The sequence below is a fragment of the Maylandia zebra genome, linkage group LG1 (assembly GCF_041146795.1).
Source record: "Maylandia zebra isolate NMK-2024a linkage group LG1, Mzebra_GT3a, whole genome shotgun sequence".
In the NCBI taxonomy this organism is placed as follows: Eukaryota; Metazoa; Chordata; class Actinopteri; order Cichliformes; family Cichlidae; genus Maylandia; species Maylandia zebra.
The window spans coordinates 41,465,715-41,486,829 of NC_135167.1; the positions used below are offsets into that span (position 1 = coordinate 41,465,715).

The following is a 21,115-nucleotide window of genomic DNA, read 5'->3' on the forward strand; positions in this document are numbered from 1 at the left end:
AGAGCTGAAAAGCTGGTATTTGTGCTGAAAAGAGTTCAATGAGCAGAATTCTGCTGAAAAGAGGTTTTTGCTGAAAAAAGCTGAAAAAGCTTGGATTTGTACTGAAAAGTGGTGAAAAAACTGAAAATTCTGCTGAAAAGGGGTGAAAAAGATGAAATTTGTGTTGAAGAGAGTTAAAAAAAAGTTTTACTGTTAACTGAAATAAATTTTGCCATAAGCGGGATTTGAACCCCGGCCTCCCAGTCTGAGAATGGATTTTTATCTCACTGAGCTAAAACACAGGTCAACCCGGCAAGGAAAATCAGTGAGGCCACTGATAATATGGCAGAAATGGGCAAAAAATATTGCAAAAAAAAATTCAATATCTCAAAAAGTATAGAAGTTATGAGCACCAAAAGATATAGCCGTCATTAGCAGAAATAGCAGAATTTTTTTAAAGTTTGAACGGTATAAATAGCACAAAAACTGTGGGAGTAGTTGCGACTCAAAAAACGTACGGAAGCGACAGGAATAATAACTAGAAAAATTTGCGTTTCCTGCGAAAATGCTGTGTGGATGCCTTAAGGGCTGAAGATATTTGCTGAAAAAAGCTGAAAAAGTTGGAAAAAAAAAAAAGCAAAAAAATGTTGTCCTGAGCAGGATTTGAACCTGGCCCTTCTGGTACGCAAGGCAGGTTCTCATCTCCCTGCGCCAAACTCTTTCTCACAAAGAAGAGGTGGAGAGACTGACAATTGTGCTGAAATGGTAAATGGTAAATGGCCTGTATTTATATAGCGCTTTACTAGTCCCTAAGGACCCCAAAGCGCTTTACATATCCAGTCATCCACCCATTCACACACACATTCACACACTGGTGATGGCAAATGAGCAGAAGAGGCTGAGAATTGTGCTGATAAGAGGTGAAAAGGCTAAACATTTGGCAGAAAAGAGGTGAATCAGAAGAATTTCTGCTGAAAAGAGGTAAAGAAGCAAAAAGATGAGCTGAAAAGAGGTGTAGAAGCAGAAGTGTTTGCTGAAGATGGCTGAATTGAATGACATAATAATATTAGTGTAATAACATTATAATAACAGCTGATGACATAATAATAATGATGATGATGATGATGATATACTAATGTTCGTTAGTAATGAGTAATTTTATAATGATGGCTAGCTTTCAGTTAATCTCCTCCCCCCGAGTCTGTATTTTATTTACCTTCCACATCGACACCATGACAGAAATGAATCACAAACCATCCTTGAATAAAGCTTTATTGATCGTGACGATGATGATTGAACACAACGTTCATTGCCTCTGAGGGAAACGTGTGAATGTAGCTTAAGATCAAAGCACAGATTTAATGTTAGACATCTGAGACGTGTAAGACAAACCCAACAGCCAATCAGAACAAGCCTGAGTGCGCTCATCTGAGTATTGTTCAGACTTGCAGAGTTACACCCACTGCGCATCAGGAAGACATCTGCGCCACCTGCTTTATTTTGGGGGCGGGACTAATGTTCAGAGAGAAAATGTGTTTTGTAAATAAATTCATGAGTTAAACGGGAACACGCTGCTGCTGGACACATACGTGACACACCGAATGTACAGCGTGCTGCTGCTGGGGTCATCGTGTGTGCGTTTCTCAGAGGGGTCAGAGGTCATAGGGGCGGGGCTGTTCTTGCTACCACCATAGCTCATCGCCCCCGCTGCTTCTAGTGCTCGCCCTCTCCCGCCCGTGCAGCCTCATCATCTCCAGCACACTCCGGGCATAGGCGTCCCTCAGGTTCACGCCCGGCCCCGCCTCCCCCACCGAGCCACGGGCCAGCCGCTTCAGCATCTCGCCGTGTCGTATCGCTGCCTCCTTCACCTTCAGGGTGAAGTAGCAGGCAGAGAAGCGGTCGTTGATGATGGCGATGGGGAGCGCCAGGATTAGGATCCCAGACAGGATGCAGAGGAAGGCGAGCACCTTACCCACCGCCGTGTCGGGCCGCACGTCCCCGTAGCCCACCGTGGTCATAGACGTGGTCGCCCACCACCAGGCGGTGGGAACGCTGGTGAAGGTGGTGGCAGGAAGGTCGTGCTCCAGGGCGAAGACTGCGGTCGCGAAGATGGAGATGCCCACACCGAGGAAGAGGAGCAGAAGGCCGACCTCCTCGTAGCACTGCGCGATGGTCATACCGAGAGACTTCAAACCTGGAAGGAAGAGAGACGGAGGTCACAGACGGCGTTTATACACCTCTTACTATTATTGATCCTGTTTTCTCACGACTTCCTCCCCCTAACCCAACAGCTCCCTTCCTGAGCTTGGTTCTGCTGCACGTTTCTTCCTGTTCCAAGCGAGTTTTTCCTTCCCGCTGTCGCCAAAGTCTGATTCTCTGGATTATTGCAGGGCCTACCTCACAATATAAAGATCCTCAAGGCAAGTTGTTATGGTTCTTTGAATATATATGTAATGTGACAATTCATCCATCCATTCGCTCCCGCTTATCCTTTTCAGGGTCGCGGGGGGTGCTGGAGCCTATCCCAGCTGTCATAGGGTGAGAGGCGGGGTACACCCTGGACAGGTCGCCAGTCTGTCACAGTGACAGACAACCATTCACTCCCACATTCACACCTATGGGCAATTTAGATTTTTCAATTCACCTGTCCCCACAAAGAGCATGTCTTTGGACTGTGGGACGAAACTGGAGAACCCGGGGAGAACCCACACAAACACGGGAAGAATGTGCAAACTCCTCCTATATATATATATATGTATGTATATATACATATATATATATATATATATATATAGGTATAAAAAAAACACCCAGCACGCCCCCTGCGGGCGGTTTATCCTTCAAGCTCGGGTCCTCTACCAGAGGCCTGGGAGCTTGAGGGTCCTGCGCAGTATCTTAGCTGTTCCCAGGACTGCGCTCTTCTGGACAGAGATCTCCGATGTTGTTCCCGGGATCTGCTGGAGCCACTCGCCTAGCTTGGGAGTCACCGCACCTAGTGCTCCGATTACCACGGGGACCACCGTTACCTTCACCCTCCACATCCTCTCGTGTTCCTTCTTCCTGATATTGCTGTCATTGGGAACCGCTACATCGATCACTACGGCCGTCTTCTTCTGTTTGTCTACCACCACTATGTCCGGTTGGTTAGCCACCACCATTTTGTCCGTCTGTATCTGGAAGTCCCACAGGATCTTAGCTCGGTCATTCTCCACCACCCTTGGGGGCATCTCCCATTTTGACCTCGGGACTTCCAGGTTATACTCGGCACAGATGTTCCTGTACACTATGCCGGCCACTTGGTTATGGCGTTCCATGTATGCCTTGCCTGCTAGCATCTTGCACCCTGCTGTTATGTGCTGGATTGTCTCTGGGGCATCTTTACACAGCCTGCACCTGGGGTCTTGCCTGGTGTGATAGACCCCAGCCTCTATGGATCTTGTGCTCAGAGCTTGTTCTTGTGCTGCCATGATTAGTGCCTCTGTGCTGTCTTTCAGTCCAGCTTTGTCCAGCCACTGGTAGGATTTCTGGATATCAGCCACCTCCTCTATCTGCCGGTGGTACATACCGTGTAGGGGCCTGTCCTTCCATGGTGGTTCCTCGTCTCCCTCCTCTTTCTTGGGTTTCTGCTGCCTGAGGTATTCACTGAGCACTCGGTCAGTTGGGGCCATCTTCCCAATGTATTCTTGGATGTTCGTTCGTTCGTGTATATATATATATATATATATATATATATATATATATATATATATATTTACGTATACATACAGTGGGGCAAAAAAGTATTTAGTCAGCCACCGATTGTGCAAGTTAACCCACTTAAAATGATGACAGAGGTCAGTAATTTGCACCAGAGGTACACTTCAACTGTGAGAGACAGAATGTGAAAAAAAAATCCATGAATTCACATGGTAGGATTTGTAAAGAATTTATTCGTAAATCAGGGTGGAAAATAAGTATTTGGTCACCTCAAACAAGGAAAATCTCTGGCTCTCACAGACCTGTAACGTCTTCTGTAAGAAGCTTTTCTGTCCCCCACTCGTTACCTGTATGAATGGCACCTGTTTGAACTCATCATCTGTATAAAAGACACCTGTCCACAGCCTCAAACAGTCAGACTCCAAACTCCGCCATGGCCAAGACCAAAGAGCTTTCGAAGGACACCAGGAAAAGTATTGTAGACCTGCACCAGACTGGGAAGAGTGAATCTACAATAGGCAAGCAGCTTGGTGTGAAAAAAATCAACTGTGGGAGCAATCATCAGAAAATGGAAGACATACAAGACCACTGATAATCTCCCTCGATCTGGGGCTCCACGCAAGATCTCATCCCGTGGGGTCAAAATGATCATGAGAACGGTGAGCAAAGATCCCAGAACCACACGGGGGGACCTGGTGAATGACCTGCAGAGAGCTGGGACCAAAGTAACAAAAGTCACCATCAGTAACACACTACAACGGCAGGGAATCAAATCCCGCAGTGCCAGACGTGTTCCGCTGCTGAAGCCAGTGCATGTCCAGGCCTGTCTGAAGTTTGCCAGAGAGCACATGGATGATACAGCAGAGGATTGGGAGAATGTCATGTGGTCAGATGAAACCAAAGTAGAACTTTTTGGTATAAACTCAACTCGTCGTGTTTGGAGGAAGAAGAATACTGAGTCGCATCCCAAGAACACCATACCTACTGTGAAGCATGGGGGTGGAAACATCATGCTATGGGGCTGTTTTTCTGCCAAGGGGACAGGACGACTGATCCGTGTTAAGGACAGAATGAATGGGGCCATGTATCGTGAGATTTTGAGCCAGAACCTCCTTCCATCAGTGAGAACTTTGAAGATGAAACGAGGCTGGGTCTTCCAACATGACAATGATCCAAAACACACCGGCCGGGCAACAAAGGAGTGGCTCCGTAAGAAGCATTTGAAAGTCCTGGAGTGGCCTAGCCAGTCTCCAGACCTCAACCCCATAGAAAATCTGTGGCGGGAGTTGAAAGTCCGTGTTGCTCGGCGACAGCCCCAAAACATCACTGCTCTCGAGAAGATCTGCATGGAGGAATGGGCCAAAATACCAGCTACTGTGTGTGCAAACCTGGAAAAGACCTATAGTAAACGTTTGACCTCTGTTATTGCCAACAAAGGTTATGTTACAAAGTATTGAGTTGTATTTTTGTTATTGACCAAATACTTATTTTCCACCCTGATTTACGAATAAATTCTTTACAAATCCTACCATGTGGATTCATGGATTTTTTTTTCACATTCTGTCTCTCACAGTTGAAGTGTACCTCTGGTGCAAATTACTGACCTCTGTCATCATTTTAGGTGGGGGAACTTGCACAATCGGTGGCTGACTAAATACTTTTTTGCCCCACTGTACATACATATATATATATATATATATATATATATGTATGTATATATATTTTTACCATATATATGTATATATACACATATATGGTAAAAATATATATATATATAAAAAGCTTTCTGGAATGTTCATTTCACAACGTCAGGGTTTGGAGATCCTGGTGATATTGTTGGATCTTCAGTCCTGATCTTTAGTTCCCTCGGTGGTTCCCGATCGTTTTTAGGTCACAGGAGATGAAGCCTCTTCAGGACTCTGGCGTGTGATGTGCTCAGTGAGTGTGTTTGTGCAGCAGACCGTTAGTCACCCTCAGCTGTTATACCTGCAGATTACACTTGTAACCTATTTTTCTCTCAGTTTTACAGCCCGACTTCAGTCTTTGCCTTTTCTCTGTATTATTTATTTCAATAGTTTAAGATGATTAAAGTTCCTCCCTCTGCCTTTTCCTTTTATTATTCATGAGCTGAGTCCAGGGATGATCAGCCTTCCCCAAATCACTCAGATCAAAGCGCTCGTACGTCAGCCTGACACACTCGGGCTCACGTAATCATACTTCCTCGCTCATTCGCCAGGATGAGAATCTATATATATTCTGGTCTTTGTTGTCCTCGGAGAACCTCCCGGCTGTAATCTCACAGCAGCGGCTTCGCTCTGACAGGATTTCCATTTCTTCTTCTCTCCCCGGATCTTTGCATCATGTCTTAAATCCGTCACATGCAGCGCTCTAATAAAACTGCCATTTCAGGCGAGTCTGATCTCACACCTACTTTTACAGGAACTGATTTCACACTCCAACCCTCTGCACATCCTCCTTCACTACATCCATGAACCTCCACCTGCCTGCAGCTCAGACCATCTCAGCCTCTCTGACTCTGAGCCGTCCCTCACGTCCAGCCTGCTCACTGAACACCTGAACACCTTCAGCTCGGCTCCACCCATCACAGCAGGTCTCACCTTCATCCTTTGACCTTCCCTTTTCACGGTGTCCTTCTGTCACACTTGCCTCCACCCGCTCCACCTGCCTGCACTCTCTTCGTCACCTCTCTGTAGACGGTTGAGCCCAGGTATTTAAACTCATCCTCTGCTCCAGCATGTTCACCTGCCTCTCTCTCATTCGCACACATGGATTGTTTCATCTTCTACAACTTTCATTCCTTTTCTCTCCAGGCTCACCTCCACCTCTGCAGAGCAGACCTCCACCTGCTCTAAGCTCTCACTGGAGATCATAAAGACTCCTGCCTGACATCATCTGCAAACAGGAAGGGCCTCAGAGCAGATCCCTGATGTACTCCCACCTCCACCTTTATCCCAGCTGTCACTCATACGCACCCTCACCACTGTCTCATAAACAGTGCAAATGAAGGCTTTCAGGTGCTGATGTGGTATTTTGTGCTAAAACCTAAAGATAACTAGTGCTGCTGCGATGCACATGCAGAGCAGGAAAGCCTTTAAAGTAACTCATTAACAATTATCATTGACCGGCTGGAATACATCCAACACGTTTCACTTCTCCTTTGTTAAGATATTTGAGTTTAAAGAAAAGACAGAGCAGCTGGAAATGTGATAAGAGTCAGTGAGACTGATCCTTTCTTAGAGTATTTGAATCTGAAAGGTGTCTGAAGAAAACCCAGCAATCATATGACCCCGATTGAGCAGCACTTTGGCGACAGTGGGAAGGAAAAACTCCCTTTTAACAGGAAGAAACCTCCAGCAGAACCAGGCTCAGGGAGGGGCGGGGCCATCTGCTGTGATTGGTTGGGGTGAGAGAAGGAAGACAGGATAAAGACATGCTGTGGAAGAGAGACAGAGGTTAATAACAGGTATGAGGAGTTTTTACCTGTCAAGTGCCGGCCCAGCTTCAGCATGCGGAGCGACCTCAGGAGGCGGAGCACCTGCACCACACGGCCCATGTTCTCCAGCTCAGTGGATCCTCCGTGGAGGTTCTCCACCGCCAGTGTCACGTAGAACGGGAGGATGGCGAGCAGATCGATCACGTTGGGAATGCTCCGACTGAATCGGCACTTGTCCCTAACGCAGAGGAACCGAAGCACCAGCTCGATCGTGAACCACACGACACACACGTATTCCAGGGCGTCGAAGAGCAGCGGAGCGCCGATGCCGAGGCCGCCCACTCCAAAGTCCTCACCTAAGTCCAGCGAGATGAGCACCATGTTGATGACCGACAACACCACGAAGAACATCGAGAGCGAGCCAAAGGTCCGAGCAGCGCGCGATGACTCGGGTTTCTCAAGGACGTCCCAGAGGCGGCGGCGAGTGCCTGGGCAGGCGACGCCTGCAAAGTCCTCATCCCCATCGTCGGCATCGAGCTCCCGTTGTACCTCGAGGCTTTCCTTCTGCTCCTTGCGACGGTAGTAGCGCTCACGGCAGCAGGGGTTGATGCAGAGCTCGTCGATGCCCCAGTACTCGATCTCCTGCAGGAAGGAGATCTCACACAGCTCCTCCATGACGTGCAGGTGACCCGTCTGGTAGTAGTTCATCACGTACCTGTGGACAAACACAAAGACACAGGTGAGCTCAGTCTGCACGACTCTGACTGAAGAAACAGTCCAAACAAACATCCAGAGTCTGGATCAGAGCAGTTCAGGGTGACGGTCCAAGCAGAGACCTGCCAGGCTTCAGTGCTGTTCTCCTGCATCCTTCTAAAGTCCAGCAGGGGGCGACTCCTCTGAAGCCTGATTGGACAGAAGTCTACGAGGAGGTGATCCCCCTGCTTAGCCGATCTCTGGGCTCAGTGACGTCCGTCCTTGTGGCTTGAAAGAGCCTTGGCGTCCTTCATCTGAGATAAACCAAAGTCCTCTAATCGTCACCTGTTCATGGAGCCAAAATAAAATTTATAAGGTGAACACGACCGCCGCCATGTCTCTTATGTTAGTGAAATCTCACCATATTGGCGTGATGAACGAAAGGTGGATTAAACTAAAAACCAGGACAGAGTCATGTGGTAGCGACCGCAGAAGTAGACAGGAAGTCCCGCTAAAGGGACTTCAGTCAGACTGAGACCAGAAACCCATCAGGACGGAAGGACTGAGCTCAGAGATCAGCTGAGCAGGAGGAACACCTCGTCAGAGACTTCTGTCCAATCAGAGGAGCCGCCCCCTGCTGGATATCACAGTATATGTTCATAAACCTTCAAATTTATTTGGTTTAAATTAGAGATGGACTGATCCGATATTACCTATCAGTATCGGTCCGATACTGACCTAAATTACTGGATCGGATAACGGAGAGAAATAAAAAATGTAATTCGATCCATTAAATATCAGAAAAGCACCTCACAAAACTTGCAATACAGCGTAACTCAGCTCATAACCGTAGCACGTGGGAGCAGTGTGGTCACGTGATCGAGCGGCTTTGTGTATTTGTAGCCTCGCTACCAAACCAGCATTTCATCCCCGAGAGAAGTAAGTTCATCTCTGAATGTTTGTAAAGCATTCCAGCGTTAAGCTTAACAACTGATATATATGGAGCGACTGCCTCCCCCTCCCTCTCCTGTTGCTGCTTCAATCATGATCAATGATCAGCTGATCATCTCTCTTGTTTGTTTTTGGCCCACTTTGCAGCAGAAAGAGGAAACCAGCGGCTGAACAACAGCAGCACGTTTAAGCTTGATCAGCTGTTGTTAGAATTTATTTATTATTACTTTCTACTCGAGGATCCTTTTCTACGCAGCTGACGGCTGGTAACTGTGCAGGGGCGGATCTAGCAAAGTTTAGCCAGGGGGGCCGATAGGGCATTAACAGGGAAGAGGGGGCACAAAGACATACTTTTCTTTCTTATTCTCATTTAAAATGTCGGCTTTTAATAAATAATTATCTGAATCTTACAACCAAAGTTTGAATCTGATGTAAAATGTATAGAAGTCCATTACTGTATATAGTAACTATTAAGTCTAATATACCCTAGTAAGCTGTAGTACTTTTTCCTTTGGGAACCATCTGTGCAGTCTGCAGTTTTGTTGAAGAAAGATGTTGAATCTATTTAATTATTCTTGAAAAATAATTGATTTCTGTGCATTTTTTTCCACCCTGCATCAAATTAAAGTTGATTACATCGATTAAGCATCATGAGGTGGAGGGTGGGAGGTTCCCTATTTTTTTTTTTTTTTTGCTGGGAGTTTGCAGCCCTATTAGTTAGGTTGCTTAACATTTCTGCTAAGTTCTCTTTAAAATACCAGAACAGGGAGGATGGAGCAGGTTTAAGTTTATTAGATTGATCAGTTTTGCTGAACTGTGAAATATTTTGGGTGCAGTGTATTTTTTGCATACAGGTATAACAGAATAGCTTTAGTGTTTTGTTTATTTAAACTTGAGTATGAACTTATACAAAATGCAGTAAGATATTAAAAAAACAGTTTTATTGATTAAAAACACTATATCGGATTCATATCGGTATCAGCCGATATCCAAATTTATGATATCAGTATCGGACATAAAAAAGTGGTATCGTGCCATCTCTACTTTAAATCAGATGTCATGAAACAAGAAGAAGAAAAGACAGAAGGAAACTTTATTTTCCCGTGTTCAGAGCCCGTCACCGTCTGAGCGCGCCCGATCAAGGCACGATGCTTGCCGTCAGCGTGCCGGACGTGACCCTGCTATTTTACTGCAGAAAACTGAGCCGACTGAGCATGCTCACTCTTCACTTCTTCACCCTTACTAATCTGAACAGAGGTCACCTGAACATAGACCGCCAGGTGTGAAGTGAAGCTTCCTCTGAGCGATGGCAAAGATAAAAGGGAAGAAATGCGATCGAATTTTAAATCAGATGTCATAAAAATATAAAAACAGACAACAACACCTAAAAATCTGCCTGTGTGTTGATGGTGTTGTCATGGTAATCTGAAATCCCGGCCACATGATGAAAACAAAAACGCTGAACTCAAACCAACTCTGGAAGCTAAAAAACCCTCAAATAATTTATTTAAATAAAAACTAATAAAAAATAGAAACCTATAAAGTCTGCAGCTCTGAGTGCTCTTACATTTAGTTTTTAATTTTACGAGTCATCAGCGCCGTGTCTACAGCAGCTACAGGCAGGCCAGCACAAGCACATTAACTTTAAACTTTAACTTTAAACTCGTTGTCTCTGCAAGGAGAAAGAGCGCCACCTACTGGAAAGCCTGGGAGTTCCTGTCAAAGAAGAATTCGTTCTCCAGGAAGTCGGCATCGTCGCAGAGCTCCAGCGCCGAGTCTCGGCTGCAGCAGGCCAGTTTCCCCAGCCGGGTCTCCGGGTAGGACGCCAGCAGATCCTGCGACAGCATGTAGCGACTCCCGCCAACGTTGATGATGAAGAAGTTGAGTGTGTCGCTGACGCAGGACGCCGTCCGCTCGCTGAGGAAAACGCTTGACTCCAAAGAGACCAGGGAGGCGGTGTCGCCACACACCTCCGACCCCAGACCAGCCATCGAACTGGAGAAGACGCTCATGGTGGAGGAGGAGCTGGAGGAGCACAGGGGTGAGAAGACAGCATTTGGCCAACAGGGGGCACACTGACATGCATACAGCGGCCTGGTTGTTGTTTACGCTTAAATCCTCAACAACACTGCTGACTGGTGGAATCGGCTCCTGTCAGGAAGCATTGACGTGTTTATGAGTAGAAACTGCTGAATAAACATGAGCAACTTTAATCCTGCTGCTGGAGCATCGAGAGAGGATGTGATTGTTAAAGAAAGCAGCGAGTCAGTCCCCAAAAACCTTTCTCTGTACCCGTAAACACCCGATTACTCTTTTGTTACTAAGAACGGAGAGCAGGAGCTGGAAGAAAGGAACGAGACGTGTCGCTGTATGCAGATGAGACTCTGTTATGTGTTGAGGGGAGGATGCTAAGTACGTGCGCCGGCAGCATGGACGAATCAGAGAGAAGAGAATCAGGCTGAAAGCATGAAGCAGATCTGCGCTGTATGGAAATATCGCAGCGAGCAGTCCTAAGTAATCTGATGAATCTCTTCCTGTCACCATTCATTCCTTTTTCTGTGGTGTCTCTGTCCAAATTTGTCATTCTTACTCTGAATGTTCCACGAGGAGAGAGCGAGGTGCTGTCCACCACCTGAAAGCGCTGCTGGGTGTGGTTGGCTCAGACGTGTGAATCACTAATGAAGCGTCCCAGTGGACTCTCTGATGTGTGGACGTAAACTCACTTCCTGTTTGACAGTATTGGCTGTGAAGCCTGAGAACAGCAGGGGGTCGAGTGTCGACACATTTTAACAACAAATGTATAGATAACCCCCCCCCCCCCCCCCCTCCTAAAATGGTTTGTTCCAGCTCTCCCCTGCTCTGGCTCCAGCACCGTTGCTGCCAGAGCGATGGTGGCTGAGACGCAGCGGAGCGGAGGTGTTAGTGCCTGCCTCAACCCTTAGATGCACATGTGGGGTCAAAAATGACCCCACAGGTTGTTTTTCTTCGAAATCTTTAAAATGCAAAGTTGTAATATATTCATATTCCAGGTATTCCTCATAAAATATGTGTGTAACATGAGGCCATTTGCATTTTTTTTCATTAATTTATAAAAAATGCAGTTTTTGTATCACTACCCCACTCTTCCACAAGTGGGGTCAGAAATGACCCCAAGCAGTTCCTCTGGAATCTTCTATGAAACTTTCATTCCTAGCATCTCTGACTGACCCACTTACACTTCTGATGGATCAAGAATTAATTTTTACACAGTAACATACATGATTTATAGTCAGGGCTGCACATAAGTGGTCTGCAGGTGCACATTCGCTGTCAAAATAAAAGTATTCAGAGAATACGCGCTTCTTTTGCGGTGGAGGAACACCAAAGTAATTGCTTACGGAGCTTGCTTCTTCGACATCTTTAAGAGTTCTGAACAAATGTCTGTCCTCCTCCAGAACATCTAATGTACGCAAACGAGCATCCCAACTTCTTATCTGGTGCGTGTCTTTTATTTTGACAGCGAATGTGCACCTGTGGACCATTTATGTGCAGCCCTGTTTATAGTTTCCTGTGCATTTCAAACATTGTCCTTTCTGATGTTTTTTTTTAATATCTAAAGTAACACGGCCGCTATGAGGCCAGCTAGGATCCCTGTGGCTCTACAAATGATCCAGGACGGATGGGATGAAGAGCCCGTCAGAGGCATTGACTCAGAATCTGACATCTAAGATATAGAGGACCCAGAGTATTGTCCCCCCCCCCCCCCCTTCCCCACTGAACAAGCCAGTCAGACACAGAATGAGCCCCTCTTACTGCTCTAGCCACAATATTCTGAATTAGTCAGCCAGGGCTTGCACCTGGGTCTACTACTGTCTCCCCAGTAAATGCATGGAAGATGTTCATGTCTGATAATATAATAGAAGAGGTGCTGACATGCACAAACATGGAGGCACGAAGAGTCGCCACAGACAGGGGAAAAGAGTGGAAAAATGTAATCAAACATAAGCTCCTGGCCTTCATTTGATTGACCATCCTTGCAGGAAGTGAGACGAACTGGGATGTACCAGTCGGTGTGCTTTTTGGGAGTCCTCTGCATAACCCATTGTACAAGGCCACTATGTCAATTCAAAGATTTAAAGATATTTGCCCGTCTTGCACTTTGATGACAAGAGGACCAGAGCCTACCGACTGAAAACAAACCACGTGGCAGCTTTCAGCTACATATGGGGCCTGTTCCTGGTCAACTGCAGGCAGAAATTCATCCTCAGTGACTGTGTTACAGTGGATGAACAACTTGTGCCTTTCAGAGGGAAGACCGAGCTCCTGCAGTATATGCAGAGCAAGCATACAAAAGTGATACAAGTGATACAAAAACTGCAATTTCTTAAAATGAATGAAAAAATAAATAAAAATGCAAAGTGCCTCATGTCACAAACATGTTTTATGAGGAACACCTCAAATATGAAAATATTACAACTCTTTGTTTTAAAGATTTGGAAGAATAACAACTGCGTTTATAGCAAAATGCATTGTTTCTATTTGGGGTCATTTTTGACCCCACTCGTGGAAGAGTGTAGGTACTGGTAGGATGTCTGTGAAGGTTCTCAGTCATCCAGGTCATCGTGGTCAAAGGAGCTTGCAAAGAAAAGCGTCTGGACTTCTTTAAGTTGCTTGAAGACGTTTCACCTCTCATCCGAGAAGCTTCTTCAGTTCTAAGGTCAAATGGTGGAGAGTCCCAGATATAAACCTAGTGGGAGTGACCCCCCACAGAGGTAGAGTACTGGTAGGTTGTGCATCCAAGGGTTAAAACAGGACATATTAGCTGCATTTAACCTTCAGTTGCTCTTTATATAGTTGGTAGGAGTCAGAACATGTTTCTTTTTAGCTGAAAAACAGGTAACCTGCAGTGTTGGAAACATGTTTTCTTACAATGTTTGCTGCCCTACAATCCGTCCTGCTCTGTAGTAAAATCAGCGACATTTGACCGTCCTGTTGCTCCCATTGAAATGTATACAGCCTGTTTAAAACCTAAAACTTAAAATTGTCTGCAGCCTGCTGTTGTTACCACTGTCCTGTTTGAAATGGGTACTAACTGACTGGATGCCCATTAACCTTATAACTCCTGTTGTGTGTGTGTGTGTGTGTGTGTGTGTGTGTGTGTGTGTGTGTGTGTGTGTGTGTGTGTGTGTGTGTGTTTTGGGGCCACCCTGGGGCGCACACATGTCAGTGCGCCCCAGGGTGGCTGTGGCTACAATGTAGCTTGCCAGCATCAGTGTATGAATGTGTGGATGACTACTAAAGCGCTATACAAATACAGGCCATTTACCATTGTTTTTGTGCAGACAGCCAGGTTCATAATGGATATAAGGAAGTTTTTTTTCAAAAAAAAGAGCCACATTCAGGTAAAAGTGTAAAATCAAATGATCCCTCAATCAAGAATAATGTTGGATCAGTGTTTCAATATTTATATCTTTTATTAGATGTTCGTGTGGTTTGGTTATTTTCCTTTTGGTTGAAACTAAACTGAGAGAGGAGTATTTTTAGTATTTTTTCATATTAATGTAATTTTTCATCTAGTTGAATCTATTTGTGTTCGATTGTCAGTCCAAAGAGGGAGAGAGGAAAGAGGGAACGTGAGGAGAAAGTACAAGGTCAGGAAGAACCAGGTAAGCAAACAGACAGGGAGCAGTGACAGGCAGAAACTGTGAAACTGACAAAGAGAAAAACCTGATTTTGCTCACAGTCTGGAAGTTGTGTCCTCCCTGTATTAAAGCTACTAAACAGAATCTGCTAAACAAACTGGGCTGAAACACTTTGAGCCTCTTTAACAACATCCCAACATAACATTATCATTGATCGGGGAGATTAAAATTAATGATATATTTTTATGTGGTTCAGCCACAGCTCTACTAAAACCTCAGCCAGTAACAGGTCGGCCAACGTTTGGACCGTCCAGTTGTCTGTATGACTGCTGCAGTACGTGCATCACATGTGCTCACTATCAGAAAGAGCCAAACAGCCCTGGTGGAGCGAGCAGCTGTAAAGAGAAGCAGATGCTCTGTTTCTAAAAATGTTTTAAGCTTGTTTCAAAGATTCTGTACAGCAGCTTTAAATGTTTTCCAAAAGCACACAGACACTTATCAGTGTTTCTCACACTTGTTACAGTGTGGACCACCTGATAAAAGGTCAAGCTGTCCCAAGCACCACTATGAAAGCATGAAAGTCATAAATCTTACAACACAAAATTAGTCTTATTAAATTAGTAAAATTAGCATCTGCAGTAAAGATTTTTATTTGTAATAATTTATTCTGTTTTGGGAGCGTTTTTTATGTATCTGTATTATATTATACACACACATTAAAAGTGAATCTTTGTCCAAAAAACGCAGTCAGTTTACTTTTTACTATGAGCATCATTCATTATTCTCCCAGTAACTAAGGTTAGCATATATATTTTTCTATTCCAATCCATTCTTCTTTAGCAGCATTTAAATAACCTTTATCAGATTTGATGGTTTTGTTACAGACTTTTCAAAAAAGTGTTTTGCTTTTCTTTCACAGATGTGGGATTAAATTGTGTTCAAATGTACAAAACAGTGATGTCATGTTTTGTGACGAGGACCCAGGCACAGAGGGACTTGATGAATTTAAGAATCTTATGATTTATCTTGCCTGGCTGGGCAGCTCTCACCCCCAAAGCTCTAATGCTTGAATCGCCCCTGACCTGTTTACAGGAAGACGATGACGGTGATGATGAAGATGATCAAACCAGCAGCAGAACATGAAACATTTCCCTCCGGGACTTGAGGAGAACACAAACACACCTCAGTTTACACCCCCCACCCCCACCCCCCAGGTTAAAGTGACAGTTTGGGTCTTTTATTAAAAGCTTAAAATCTTCGTTTAAGCAAAGAGTCGATGACTCCGTTTGGAGAGAGTCTTTGCATCAGCTGCAGATTACAGACGTGTCCTAAAACACATGCACAGAAATGACAGGTCACAGTTTTCAGACCACCTGAGAGCTGCTTCAGTGAAAACACCTCAGCTGACGGACTCACCTGCTCCAAATGAAGATAGCTCCACGTCCTCACATGCTGACAGCAGAGAGAAAGTCCAGCTGGTGTCAGAGACGAGGAGGTGTTCAGAGAGGAGGTCTGTAGCAGGAGGACCTGGCGCTCCCTCCAGCTCTCTGCTCTCTCTGATTCGCGGTGTGCTTTTAAAACTGAGGATGTAGGTATGGAGGCCGCTTAGTGACACACTGCAGTATGAGGTGGCAAACAAGCAGCACCCTGAGAGCAGCGGTGCAGACGTGTGAGGGTGCATGAAGATGAATAAAGCAAGTACTGATATTCCAGTCATGACTGATATCACATCTTCAGCATCAGTGTTAAAGTGATGTTGGTCATCACAGCTGTGAGTATCAGGACTGAGTATCAGGACTGAGTATCATGGCTGAGTATCATGGCTGAGTATCAGGACTGAGTATCAGGACTGAGTATCATGGCTGAGTATCAGGACTATGTATCAGGACTGAGTATCATGGTTGAATATCAGGACTGAGTATCATGGCTGAATATCATGGCTGAGTATCAGGACTGAGTATCGTGGCTGAGTATCAGGACTGAGTATCATGGCTGAATATCAGGACTGAGTATCAGGATTGAGTATCATGGATGAGTATCATGGCTGAGTATCAGGACTGAGTATCAGGACTGAGTATCATGGCTGAATATCAGGACTGAGTATCATGGCTGAATATCGTGGCTGAGTATCAGGACTGAGTATCGTGGCTGAGTATCAGGACTGAGTATCAGGACTGAGTATCGTGGCTCAATATCAGGACTGAGTATCATGGCTGAATATCATGGCTGAGTATCATGACTGAGTATCAGGACTGAGTATCATGGCTGAGTATCAGGACTGAGTATCATGGCTGAGTATCAGGACTGAGTATCATGGATGAGTATCAGGACTGAGTATCAGGACTGAGTATCATGGATGAGTATCATGGCTGAGTATCAGGACTGAGTATCAGGACTGAGTATCATGGCTGAATATCAGGACTGAGTATCATGGCTGAATATCGTGGCTGAGTATCAGGACTGAGTATCGTGGCTGAGTATCAGGACTGAGTATCAGGACTGAGTATCGTGGCTCAATATCAGGACTGAGTATCATGGCTGAATATCAGGACTGAGTATCATGGCTGAGTATCAGGACTGAGTATCAGGACTGAGTATCATGGATGAGTATCATGGCTGAGTATCATGACTGAGTATCAGGACTGAGTATCGTGGCTGAGTATCATGGATGAGTATCAGGACTGAGTATCGTGGCTGAGTATCATGGCTGAGTATCATGGCTGAGTATCAGGACTGAGTATCATGACTGAGTATCATGGCTGAGTATCATGGCTGAGTATCAGGACTGAGTATCAGGACTGAGTATCATGGCTGAGTATCATGACTGAGTATCAGGACTGAGTATGTGGCTGAGTATCAGGACTAAGTATCAGGATTGAGTATCATGGCTGAGTATCATGGCTGAGTATCAGGACTGAGTATCATGGATGAGTATCATGGCTGAGTATCAGGACTGAGTATCATGGCTGAGTATCGTGGCTGAGTATCATGGCTGAGTATCAGGACTGAGTATCGTGGCTGAGTATCAGGACTGAGTATCAGGATTGAGTATCATGGCTGAGTATCAGGACTGAGTGTCATGGCTGAGTATCGTGGCTGAGTATCATGGCTGAGTATCAGGACTGAGTATCGTGGCTGAGTATCAGGACTGAGTGTCATGGCTGAGTATCGTGGCTGAGTATCATGGCTGAGTATCAGGACTGAGTATCATGGCTGAGTATAAGGACTGAGTATCAGGATAGAGTATCATGCCTGAATATCATGGCTGAGTATCATGGCTGAGTATCAGGACTGAGTATCGTGGCTGAGTATCATGGCTGAGTATCAGGACTGAGTATCGTCGCTGAGTATCAGGACTGAGTATCAGGATTGAGTATCATGGCTGAGTATCATGGCTGAGTATCAGGACTGAGTATCAGGACTGAGTATCATGGAAACATGAAGAAAACAAATGATCTGTGCAGATTACAGCTGTTGTTTCAGGACAAACTGTGAGGTCGTACTTCAGGATGGTTAAAGGAAGAACGTGATTTGTGTTTCAGCTCAAAGACGCAGGATGGTGATCAGCGTGAGAACGCTGCACAGACACTGCAGAAGCTGCTCACACAGGAAATCGTGGAACAGTGGATTTGAACAGCTGTGAGGTCATCGAGGGCCTGGAGCAGTAAGAGGACGGGTGTTGTATCGCAGGACGGCTGATCGGTTTGTTGCACTGACTCATTATTATGTTTTTCTTAATTTGGCCCTGAAACTCTTTGTTGTTTATAGACTAGATTCGCGCATTCAGCTCATATATTCAGTGTTAAAATAATTATTATAGGTAAAAACAGTCTACCTCGAACACGAAGCATAAAGAATGTGTACTCACCGTTTCAGGTGTAAAACACTCGGCTGGGCTCACACGCGTTTGCTGGCTTTATAAGTCAAAGTGGCATTTACATAAAGTTTTATTTCTTAATCATTCTCGGTGTGCTTCACTCTGACACCACGAGGCTTCCGTCAGTAACAAATCTGCCTGCAGTGTAATCTGATTACTTCATTCCCTGCAGGCAGAATTCATGTTTTTTACAGTTTTGCTTTGAATTCTGATTGGACAGTTGACTCTGCCCACTGTGTGGGGTGAAGAGGAAAAGGCGGAGCAGCAACCACCCTGTTCCCGTCTACAGAGATGAAGACAAACATCCAAAGTGTGAAACTTGATAATAACGAGAGCGAGCTGGTGTGCAGCCATACGCGGCATTAATCACCCTCCATACAGGACGCCCCTCTCTCTGAGATGCTGCTGCTGTTGCTAGGCAACAGTGCGACTGAGCCCGAGAATAAAAACGTGCTCCACTTTTGTGAGCCTCACAGACGCTGCTGCCACAGCGCCACCATGTGTCCGGCCTGGAAATGACCTGCATAGCAAATTCAAAAGTGTTAAATATGTTGGTGTTCGTACTTTAATTTGACAGTTACAGTCTTTAGACGTAAGTCTGAGGTGTAAAATAATACTGTTAAAATCGAGTGTTTCTATATCAAATCTGGAGGCGTTACAATGGAAGCGTGAACTCTTGACCTCTGAACTCTGAACTCCTAAAGGGGCTATGACACTAATAGTAAATGCACAGACTCCGGCCCCAGCACGAAAGTGAAGCCGTTTCAGAACATTTTGCTCTACAGATTTCTGAGTTGTCTGCCATGCTTGGTAAGTCATTTTTTTCTGAGATTGTTTTAATTATTATTACTTTCTTTTACTTTTGTGACTTTTTTTGAGTTGAGACAAAGCGGCGTGAAAGGCATTAGCCTCGCTGCTCGGTGAAATCTGTTGTTTGCAGCCAAACACTATAGCCTTGGAAAACAGCTTGTATATGAATATTCAGTCAGGTTTTGGCTCAATTACACCTAAAACAATGTTTAGATTGTTGACATAATGATGCTACGTGAAGCCTGAAAACCACCAAACCGACGTAGCAAACAGCAGAAGCGCTGACTGTGGGTCGACATCCCTGCAGAGTTTTGTGCACACGGTTTAGGTCAAAATGAAACAGACTGTTTTATATGTAGTTCAGCATTAACTGTTGTCTGTGTTCTTCGGTTGTTTGAGAGAGCACCATGTTAACAAACCTGTTCTGATATTGGCTTTAAATATGGGCAATGGATTCGTATCTGGAACTGTCTTTTGGGAAAATACAAACCACGTGTTACTCAGAAATTATTCTTTTTTTTTTTTGTACTGTGCTGCAATTAATTAGTACACAATTAACTTTTATTGACTCTGCACACAGGATATGCTTGGGAAGGTGGGATATGGGGGGAGTTGGAGCTCCACAAAGTGATGAAGGGAGGACGTTCATATTGTACTGAAGAAAAGAGTAATGAGCGTGCTGTTTGCACTGCCAGCTCACATATGTCCCTTTGATAAACAATATTCTAATGAAAGTCAGAGCATGTACACTGGTGCACAGTTCAAAACAAAGGTTATTCAGAAAAACATGGCCTCTTTTTAATAAACGTTTGTTTCCAAAGGAATTTGTAAAATTTCAGAAGTTTTACAATGAATTGGAAGATAACTCCGATGTAGTTAAAATAAAACACTCTGTGAGAGTTAATATATAAACTCTTAACACCTAGTTAGCATTAACAAGTGTTAAATGATCAACTCCAGACAGATTTGGTTTTAAATCAGAGTTAAAAACTCTCCAAAAAGAGTTAAATTAACGCTCATGGTGTGGACCCATATAGACGCTTTAATGTTGAAATCAAATCTGTCAGTGTTAACTTGGGCATGCTGGGTTTGCTGTGTGCTGATGGTTTCATGTCATGAAGCTGCAGACTGAGCGTGCTCACAGTCACGGTTTTAATTTGAAACTCTTCGCATACATTTCCTGTCAGGACTGACAGACGGTGGCGCTGCAGAGCCCTCGTCTTTCTGGGCCATAAAAAGTTCCAGTTCGTAATTTGTGCTGCTGTGAGGAAAAGGAGGGAGGGGAAATGATTAAAGGCACTTTTTATTTTCAGACGTGTTGTTGTTTTTAAATGATTCAGATTCATTCTTGGACTCGTTTACAGCAGCTTTGTGTCGGCCTGAGAGGTTCCTGTTTTGGGGTCCTGATCTCTGTTTTTAGGTTCTGGTTCCTCTTTTGGGTTCTGGTTCTTTTTACTCTTATAGCCTGTCAAGTCTTTCCCTCCTCTGTAAGGTGGCCCCGCCCAATCTGTCCTCACCTGCTGTGATAGTGCTCACCTGTGCTCTGTCGTTCGTGTGTTTAAATCGTATTAAATTAATCCAATTTGATTAATTTTTATTACTTAAAATGATCAGACTGTGTGACGTCGGCAGTGTCAAAGCTGCTGCGATGGTTCACATCATGTGATGTGATTCACGGCGTCCTGCAGTCAACGGTTCGACCCTCCAACCTGCCGGGGATCGAACAGTACAGGGAAGCGGGGCAGCTGTGACAGATGTGGAGCTACCAGCTGAAACTATCCTCCATTATTCCGATCGGCGTTGCATTTTCATTAAAGCGAATTCCTTTTGGTTCGGTTAAGCCAGACTTTGTCCTCCTGGTTTCGTTTGGTCTGCATGAGTTACTTTCATGAAGACGTTTGAATGTTTCTGTCACTTTTGTAATTCATTTTTGATGCTGGGGGTAAAAGTCAGACAGCGACAGTAATAAACGACCCGAGACAAACTTTTATCCTTATTAAATATAATAAATGTGAGATAAACGCAGTTTCTCTC

General features: G+C 44.9%; 1 protein-coding gene across 1 annotated transcript; it reads right to left on the minus strand.

Annotated features, from left to right (window-relative positions):
- Positions 1 to 1,237: 1,237 nt before the first annotated feature.
- LOC112431866 (potassium voltage-gated channel subfamily V member 1-like) lies at positions 1,238 to 16,150 on the minus strand. The gene is made up of 4 exons (XM_076886635.1): positions 15,811 to 16,150; positions 10,472 to 10,798; positions 7,177 to 7,844; positions 1,238 to 2,173 (listed from the first exon to the last, which is right to left on the minus strand). Exons 2-4 carry the CDS (start codon positions 10,783 to 10,785, stop codon positions 1,662 to 1,664), a joined length of 1,494 nt encoding a protein of 497 aa, XP_076742750.1. The 5' UTR covers positions 10,786 to 10,798; positions 15,811 to 16,150; the 3' UTR covers positions 1,238 to 1,661.
- Positions 16,151 to 21,115: the final 4,965 nt, after the last annotated feature.

Excerpts from the sequence above, each read along its gene's own strand:
- LOC112431866 (XM_076886635.1), bottom strand. The coding sequence starts at position 10,785 with ATGAGCGTCTTCTCCAGTTCGATGGCTGGTCTGGGGTCGGAGGTGTGT. Across the intron at positions 7,845-10,471 it reads AGGAACTCCCAGGCTTTCCA|GTACGTGATGAACTACTACC; the intron begins GTAGGTGGCGCT and ends GTTTGTCCACAG. Across the intron at positions 2,174-7,176 it reads GCTGGGCCGGCACTTGACAG|GTTTGAAGTCTCTCGGTATG; the intron begins GTAAAAACTCCT and ends TCTTCCTTCCAG.